Source organism: Gaeumannomyces tritici (genome assembly GCF_000145635.1).
Source record: "Gaeumannomyces tritici R3-111a-1 unplaced genomic scaffold supercont2.1, whole genome shotgun sequence".
NCBI classification, from domain to species: Eukaryota; Fungi; Ascomycota; class Sordariomycetes; order Magnaporthales; family Magnaporthaceae; genus Gaeumannomyces; species Gaeumannomyces tritici.
The window spans coordinates 5,972,948-5,982,096 of NW_008804545.1; the positions used below are offsets into that span (position 1 = coordinate 5,972,948).

General features: G+C 56.9%; 2 protein-coding genes across 2 annotated transcripts in view; one reads left to right on the top strand and one right to left on the bottom strand.

Annotated features, from left to right (window-relative positions):
- The first annotated feature begins 1,682 nt into the window (after nt 1–1,682).
- On the top strand, nt 1,683–8,028 carry GGTG_01898 (serine/threonine protein kinase). The gene is made up of 5 exons (XM_009219669.1): nt 1,683–2,288; nt 2,359–3,447; nt 3,552–4,249; nt 4,328–4,636; nt 4,702–8,028. Exons 2-5 carry the CDS (start codon nt 3,429–3,431, stop codon nt 7,324–7,326), a joined length of 3,651 nt encoding a protein of 1,216 aa, XP_009217933.1. The 5' UTR covers nt 1,683–2,288; nt 2,359–3,428; the 3' UTR covers nt 7,327–8,028.
- A 535-nt stretch (nt 8,029–8,563) lies between these two features.
- Nucleotides 8,564–9,149, bottom strand: part of GGTG_01899 (hypothetical protein) — a 4,665-nt gene continuing 4,079 nt past the window's right edge. Inside the window, exon 4 of the mRNA XM_009219670.1 lies at nt 8,564–9,078. Coding sequence (XP_009217934.1) covers nt 8,680–9,078 — 399 coding nt within the window. The 3' untranslated portion in view covers nt 8,564–8,679. The remainder of the gene's footprint in view (nt 9,079–9,149) is intronic.

A 9,149-nucleotide genomic window follows, 5' to 3' on the forward strand; every position in this document is an offset into this window, starting at 1 on the left:
CCAAGCACCCCAAAGCTCGCCGCGCGAGAGCCCAGGCCACAGAGAGGACAGCCAAGCCAGCCATGTGCGTGCCAGGCCCTTGGGCTGCCAGGAGAGCCGGGCTGGGCTGCTGGGCTAATTCCGTGGAAAATCAATGATGATGGCAAGCATCTTGTCGGCGCCGCCTCGAGCTATCGAGGTCGCCAGACCCTGCCATCTGATCAAATCAACGATGTGCATTCCTGTCTATCTCTGTTCTCGTGTGCTGTGGCTGGCTTGGCAAAAATGTCTGCACCCATCCGCACCCAACTTGCCAACTGTTTATCGCTCAACGAACTGTGTATTGATACCACAAACAAACGAACAGTCGTCTACAGGCGACCTAAGACGGCTGGGCTACTGCATGGTGACTTCAGAAGTTGCGTCGTCATGGGATTGTGAGCGCCCCCAGTTTGCCGAATTGCTTTGGACTGGGCTAGACTCGAAGCTAAAAATGATGTGTGGCTTTTGAAACTGACATCATACCAAGAGTCTGCTTTGGACTGTAGACCCCTCACTAGCAGGGAAACTGAAAAGGACTGGGCAGCGGATGAATCGCGTACTGCGGCGGGCAACATGCTAACGTTTCTCGTCACCAAGCGTTTTTGATGTTTCACCTTTCTTCGACTTTATCTCTTTCCGTCGCCTGTTGGTCTGCTCGGAACCTTGGTATCCTGCAGTCGGGACAGGTTACCAACCGTGCTGCTTTACGGTTGCATCCAGCCGCACCTGGGAGGCGGGATGCCGTCCGGAGAGAAACAGTAATGGCACGACGTGCCGCGGCACAGAGGTATCTAGGATTGCTTAGTGTGCAGAATGCAGCAGAGCACAGCACAGGATTTACAAGCCGATAGACTGGCTGCAGCCGAGGTGAGTCAATTAATTCACCGTTTCCGGGCTGCCCAGCCCACGATAGATTGGCTACGGCCTCTTCGTTGCTGTCAGCGGCTGTCCCCGGCTCTGTGTCGGGGAGCTGGGATTCTCGATTTAGATGCCCGTGTGATTGGGCCAGGGTCGATCGCGCTGTCAGATTGTGAAACCCCCGTGTCGAGAGCGCCTCCCGCCCCAGGTACTTTGCACCATCATGTGTTTTCCGGGACCAGAGGGCGGTCTAAGCGATGGGACGGTGAAGGGAAAACGGAGGCTGAAGAGATAGGGTTGGAAGCCGCGGGACCCCCAGTTTGCTCCGCACCTGGCTCCATTGGGGCCCGTATTCGGCGGCTTGCCCACCCGTCGAGACCGCCAGTCCAGTGCTTTGCCGCCGACCATACCGAGCCAGAGAAAGACGGCGGCTGTCGTTTTGTGTTGATTTTGGTGGTCCGGTGTTTCCGGCCAGCCCAAGCCAGCGCTCTCCTGTGACCCCACCCCCCCAAGCCACCGTGTTACCCAACACTGCAGATCGATAATCACCTGCCGACTTGTCCCTTAACAACTTGACAGGTGGACTTTTGCTAAGAGACGCGCGGCTTCACAGCGACGGGGTCTTGGCGACTGAGCCGCTGGGGGTTGATGACGGCACAGGGGTGGCAGCCTCCCGCGCCACGACGATCGCCCCAACCACCACGCTATCCCCGTCACGGCCAAGTTCTCTCGGCCATGAATAGCACAGAGATCGATACAGGTCGGGTAGCCTGGGCGCGATCCATCAACGCGAGGCGGTGGCACGGAAATAAATGACAAATTCCCATAACTGGTGCCAAGTCCCACCTGTTGCTCTTTTGTAAAGGGCTCCTTCAGAATCAACACTACTTGATGGAAAATGAATTCGGAGACGACAGAGTCACTGGTGGGTGAAGCTAAAGTCGACTCATATGGTTCAGGGGCACTTCTGGCCTTCCGGGACGAGCGTTGTCCGGCGCAGCGCACCACATCTCATCATTGCAACGACGCACTGGAAGCAAGATCTTGGACGTGACACGGCAGCGGCTATCGCTGCTTGCTTCCCCTCGGTTGCATGCCGATAGTCTAGGGCACCCTCTGCGATTTTTGTTTAGGTCACATTCTTTGACCGCTGGAGCCACACGCAGCCCTGTTTACTGGTGTCCCTCAGCTCACACTCACCTATCCTATCGTTTCTGTTTGGACCCAAATTCTCGGGAGACGGCTGAGAGTCAGGGGTCATGCCACGGCACCGCCCCGCACCGCCACTTGGCCCACGTGCAGCTAGACGGTGGGAACAATTGAGAGCCTCTGGCTCGCATCAGCTGGACCTGGCATAGAAGGTCATGGAAAAAGCAGACGAGACAATCCAGAAGATTTCGCCGCAAATTGTATGCCGCCGTGCGAATGGGAAAAAGCGCGCGAGTGCACATACTGATCCCATGCCCTTGTGTTTAAAAGCACCTCGAACGAACACGGGCATGTCGTCACACGGCCATTCTCCGCCTCACGTATCCTTACCACTGCAGGGCAGACAGCTGTGCACACCGACCATATCCATGTTGACGCCCGGTGGGGCTTTGTGGGCAATTGAGAGGGATTTCTCAGTACGCTGGCTCGGTGTTTGCTATTTGCCGTTGCTGTTTGCTGTTTGCTTTTATTTTCTTATTTTTATTTTTCTATTTTATTCGTTCCTTTCTCTCTCAGCGGTGGAGGGCGTCGCGCATTTGATGGATGGGGAGGCGTTCTTGCTCGCTGATTCGGCAACCCCGCGCCTCGGTATCCATTGTGATTGCTGGATTCGCCATTCCAAGCAAACAAACACAGCGCCTCACACCTCACACGCACCTGTCCCAGTCCAGTGATCAGCTCAACTGCCCGTCCGTTGCTGTCATATCGCCAGATCCCAGGCCAAAAATCGCAGATGGCCCTCGGGTAGGCTTACTGGTTGGACTACAAAACACTTGTCGAGATCATTGCTCAGTGGGCGCTCTCCGCCATCATCGTGCAACTTGGCCGTCCAATTGTCTCTGCTCTCAATCCATGCATCCACCCTTGCACGCACGTCGCACGGGCTCCAGCTTCCCATTCCTCGACCCCTCCTCCATCATCAGCCCAGCCCAACCAGCAGCCCTGGTGCATGCCGGGTGAACTTGCCGTTGCCCCGTCAATCCACATCATTGGATGGCCTGCCAGAGCCGCAGGTTAGCAGCAGACGGCCTCCGAAGCCTTGTGGAAAAAAAGCCGGTCCAAAAGCCACACGCCGACGGCGGCTTGATTCTGTTCCTTTTCCTAGAGGCGGACCACCGTTTCTCGGACCGTCGGCGTGCCTGTTCCGCCTGCATCTCTTGCTGCTGTGTCGCGCCTAGGCGTAGCGGATGTAAATAGTTCCCTCGACCGCCGCCCCGACTTGTCCAGACTTGGGCGGAGAGCGCGGTCGCGTACAGTCTCCCCCCCGATCCGAATCCCGCAGTTCTGAAGCTGTCGCGTCGCCGACCGAGTCGTCAATCGTGTTACTAGATAGACCGGCAATGGATGACGAGTCCCAAGGCAAGTTCACGCTCGCCGCCCTCAATCCCGCCGGCAGTTGAGGGGTCCTCGCCGCTGACTGTGGAGACTGGCTGCTGCTGCCTGTTTCCTGCCTGTTCAAACAGCCACGCAGGATGTTGTCGATCCCAGGCGTTTAGGACAGCAGAACTCGGGGTTCTCAGACGACGAGATCGCCGATATCATCTGCATCCTCTATCCCACCTCCGAAAACGCCCGCCGCGCCGTCGCAGCCCTCGAGCGTGACAACTCCGCACATCTCATCTCGCAGCCAACAGACGGCGGTGCCAATGTCAAATATTTCCTGAATGACGACCCAACCCGCTTTAGCCTTGCCACGCCCGTGTCCGCCCAGCATGCCATCGTGCTGAAGCTCTCGGTCGACACCAAGGACCCCATGCAAGGCTTCACATTCGGCCGACACGCGGCACGATGCGACATATGCTTCGCGACCGACCCTCTGAAGCGCCTGAGCAACATACATTTCCGAATATATATCAACGAGTATGGCGTGCTCATGCTCGAGGATACGTCTACGAATGGGACCGTCGTCGACGAGTGCCTGCTCAGGAAGGCAAAGGCCAAGACCGATCGACACGAGACAAAGCGCACCCTGAGCAACGGCTCTGAGATCAAGATCCTGCTCCATGATCACTCCAATGACATTGCGTTCCTCGTTCAGGTCCCCAAACGGGAGGGGAGGCACGAAGAGGCGTTTCGCCAGAACCTGTACCAATACCGGCAGCGTATTCAGGCTCTTGACGATGACCGCACCCAGACTATCGTGCCAGGGAATAACGGACCTGTAGGTGTAGCTGAGCCCGGCGCCATGCTATGGACACCCTTGTTGGATCACTGACCGATGTGCTGCCACTCCTCATAGCCGAACCTGTTTCCTCGGAATTTCGAGGCACCGAACCAGCCCCAACAGCGCATTTCCCCATCGAACAACGAGACAACGCAGATCGCGGTTGCCGAAGAGCGGCTTTCGCGGGAGTGGAACGGGTCCGACCAGTACAATCGTATCGGCCAGATTGGCAAAGGCGCCTTTGCTACAGTTTACAAGGTCACCTCCAAGTACGATGGCAAGCCTTACGCTGCCAAGGAGCTGGACAAGCGCCGGTTTATCAAGAATGGTGTGCTGGACCAGAAGGTGGAGAATGAGATGAAGATCATGAGGCGTGTCACACATGTAAGTCGTCCTGTGCTGCCGAGGCAACGACATGTGCCTGCCCCGAAAGCTAACAGCCGTGTTAGCCCAACATTGTCCGCTATGTCGACCACTTTGAATGGGATAACAGACTCCTGATAATCGTCATGGAGTATATACCACTGGGGGATCTTAGCGGATATGTGCAGAAGTACGGACCCCTGCCCGAGACTCTGGGAATCGAGGTGACGAAGCAACTGGCTGGCGCTCTGGGTTATCTTCACCAGAACAACATCACACATCGCGACGTGAAGCCAGACAACATTCTCATCCAGGCCAGAGACCCGCTCAACGTCAAGCTGACCGACTTCGGTCTGTCCAAGATGATTGACAACGAGCAGACCTTCCTGAGGACTTTCTGTGGCACCTTACTATACTGCGCCCCAGAGGTTTACTCAGAGTTCGCCGACTACGATGAGTTTGGCCAGCGCCGGCCTCGACGACACCCGCGGCCTAATCCTAAAGCCCAGCGGTACGATCACGCCGTAGACCTCTGGTCTCTAGGAGGAGTGTTGCACTACGCCTTGACCGGAAAGCCCCCATTCCCCGTCCAGAGCGGAACAAGCTATGCCGAGCTTTTACACACCATCATGACCGAGGACCTCAACCTGGACCCTCTTATGGCGGTAGGCTTGTCAGAGGCAGGTATCGACTGTCTGGGATGGATGCTCCACCGATGGCCCGAAGAGAGAGCAACCGTTGAAGAGGTTCTCGACCACATCTGGCTCCACGCTGAAGACGAATCGCCGGCAGCGCAAGATCAGTCCTCCGAGGAACTCGGCAAGAGGGCATCTCAACTTAGCCTCGAGGACCCCAACGAAGGGTGGATACCGCCCAGTCAAGACGACATGATCGACGAAGAGGACGAGTATATGGCGCTCGCCGGCGAGTCTGACGGAACCTGGTCGCAGAGGGAAACCGAGAACAACACGTTCGGCCGCCACATGCAGCCCCCGCGGCTCTTTGGCGAAGTCAACGTGTCCGCCATTGGCTCCTCCGGGGTTATTGCCGAGGATCGTCTCAATCTTCCTGTCCAGGCGTCACCAGGGGAATCAGGAGAGTTGGAAGATAGCTTTTCCTCCAATGATTCGGCAGGTCCTCGTCAAGTGGCACTCGGAAGCCAGGCGCTTTTGGGCATGAACGAAGCGGCTCACCGGGCCAACCTTGGCAAGACGGCGCCCCTCAATCTGTCAATATCCCAAGCCCCTGGTGCCCTGAGGACCCCACTCGACAATCTCAGGGGCAAATCGCTACTGCGGTCGAACACAGACTTCACCTCGAGCAAACGAAAGCCGCCATCACTAGACACCAGTGACGAGCTTGATGGCAGGTCGGCGCTTGGGAAGGCTTCGTTCAAGAGGCTCAGGTCCGAGAGCCACATATTCGACACCCTGGACAGCGATGACTGCCTCGAGGACTATGCGCTCGTTGCCTCGGTACCTCCCATATCGCGCATGGAGTCGGGCAGGCAGATGGACAACCCTGTGTCTAAAACAACCTTCTGGGCGGCCAACGACCGCAAGACGTGGCATCTGCATTACCCCGAGATGACGCAGTTGCAACACGACGCGTTCCTTGCGGCAGCGGCGGCGCGCGACGAGGAATTCGGCCCTGGGCGTTCACCGCTCTGGGACCTGGCTATGGCTCATTTCCCTCCTGCATCCGGCGCAACGGACAAGTTAAACGAGAGCGCCTCCAATATCTACATGAAACAGCCGACCGGACGTGTAACGAGCGAAGGTGACAGCAGCCTACCGTCTGAGGTCAGCTCGCAGCCTCGTGGAACCGCCGGGGTTGTTGTGCCAGTATCGACTCCTCTCCCGGACCGGAGGCTGGCTGCCAGCCTGCAGTCAGCTCCAAACTCGGTTGTCGAAAATATCACTGTGCTGGTGAGGGAGGCCTTCACGTCTTTTGGTCGGGCCGATACCAACACGCAGGTCTACACGCCGAGGACCGAGGTCAAGGTGCCCAAGTTCGCCTTCAAGCTGCTCCTCTGGAAGTCGGGGTACGACCCCTGCCGCCAGTTCCGGCCGTGGGACAGTCGGGACGCTGAATCGTACCACTTCTATATCTCTACCAAAGCAACCAACGGCATCAGGGTCAATGGGCAGTCGATACCGTCGCACGAACCCAAAATTCCCATGGGCCCGTCTAGGAATTGGGTACGGCTCCAGGATGGTGATATCGTTGTCATCTGGGGCGACGAGAACCAGCAAGCCAAATTGCTGTTCCAGTGCGCATGGGGTGGATCGATGCGACCTCGCTCGGCATCGGCTGCTTCGGCGGCCTGCTTAGTCTCGGAGGGAGACGCCGCACGTCTCGATGAGGCCTGTTCGAGGGCGGAGCGGAGGCTTCCTCGGATGCTAGAAGACGAGCGACTCCACTTGGCCGCGGCCCGCGACTCGGCGCGGCGTGTGCGCAACGTCGAGGTCGAGCGTCACCGCTCGCGTGTCTTTGAGGCGCTGCGGACCGAGGCTGTGCGGGCTATGGCCCCGTTGAGGAGGGAGGGGGCTGCCAGCGCGCCGCCGGCCTCGCAAATCCCACCCACACAGGTGCCGGCGACTCAAGATGCCGATGGTCCGGCGGGCCCGCCGTCGCCGCACTCCTCCAATAGCTCGGTGTTTGCGACGCCGATTCATCCTGCCGTGAAGGCTGGTTGGGCGCAGCATTAAGAGGATGCTGTCATCCACGACTAGGCCTAGTCAGGTACACTGCGGGTCTGCCTGCTACCTATTTTTTTTTTTTTTTTTGATACATCATCTATTTGACCATTTGAACTCTTGGATTTCTAGACATGTTGCCGAAAACGACCTGGAGTTAATTAAATGGGATATTATGTGGGTTAAAAGCGGCCTGGAGTTTCAGCGTTTTTACTGCGAGGTTCTTGCAAGGCAGTATCTGGCTTTTGTTCCACTGATATCCCTCCTTCACTACGTGTCTCTCCCTCTCTCTCTCTCTCTTAATCTTGTATCCTCTCCTCCCTTTCTTTTATGTCCGACTAGATTGGGGTTTGTGTTAGCCTTTTGTGATTTGATCGTTCCACTACCTGATGTCGCTCGTGGCGTACTTGAGGGGAGACAAGGATGGAAATGCACAGGGTAGGGCAACCTGTATCCTGTTTGTCACAAGGGGGCGGTTAAGCGACAGGACAAGAAGACATAATCAGCGCGCTTCTAGGTGGTGCGGATTCCTCATGGCGTTTAGGAGTAGTAAAGATCTTGGAGAGCAGGTAGATAGACATACAGAAGCGAATTTGCTATCACATTGTGCGTTCACACCCTGAGTTGGGGAACAGGATTTGTTTTGTGGCCACCAATTATAGCCTCATATGTTTTATCTGGCTGCCAGAACGTCTTGGTGTCAGTGGACAGCCCACAAACCCATCTCGGCGGTCGCTTGCTTTAGCGTCCCTTACTCTTCTCCTTTCAACTACCCCCCTCTACCGAAGTATTCCTGCCCATTAGTTTCTCCCAGTTATCATTCCCTATGTTGTCCCTTTTTGGCTTCAAGTATTCATGTATCCTTTCATATCCCGTATATCACTCGATACTTTCTGCAACATCTGGTCCTATTGTCTGCATAATTCTCGGCATCCGGTACGGCAAGAGGCCTGCTTCTTTTCCGACATCATTCCTGGTAATGAAGTCCAGTGGAAGTGAAAAAGGTCTGTGGAGCAACCCGACCTAGGTGGGAACTTTGTCTGACACTGATTTCGTTCATCAAGAGCTGCCTAGGTACCTATGCATCGTTACTCATCTCGCTGGATGGTAGACACCCTGTGAGGTCTCTTGCCGGTCCGGTGTGTGTATATACATATCTAGCAATTCCAACATGGACGAATAAAAAACAACAGCGAACCTAAACTTGCTTCCGTCTCACACACTCGCGTAGATTGTTGAAGAAGGTCAGAGGAAAAGCGCAGTGGGTAAACAGCCGATGTGAAACAGGAAGGGGTGTGAAGAAAGAAGAGGAAAAAAACAAAACAAAGCCTTTAGTATCGCAGTCCAGAGAACGCAGAGAATGCTTCAGTCGAGGGAGCTCTGATATCCGGCATCGCCGTCAAAGAACCCATCACTCCCCAGCCTTGGACCGCACCCGGCCGGTATCTTCTCTCCCAGCCTGGCAGCAGCGTACTCTTCGTGCGGCGGCAGGCGCTCCCCCTCGCCGCCGTAAAGGTTGTCCATGCCGCAGCCATAAGCGCCGTATTCGTCGTAACAATCATCACCACCATCAGTGCCACCGCCGCCGCCGCCGCAGCAGCAGCAGCCGGCGCCCTCCTCCTTCGCCCTGAACCACGCCGGCCCGGCGCGCAGCTCGTCCAGGCGCTGCTCCAGCTCCCAGTCGGACAGGGAGTGGGCGTAGAAGGGGTCGGAGCGGTCGCGCGGCGTGGGCCCGTCGCCCAGGGACGAGAAGTCGAACGAGAGCTTGCCGGCCGGCGCCGACGCCGCAGAGGCCGGGCGCGGCGGCGGCGGCGGCGGGGCGCTGAGGCGGGACC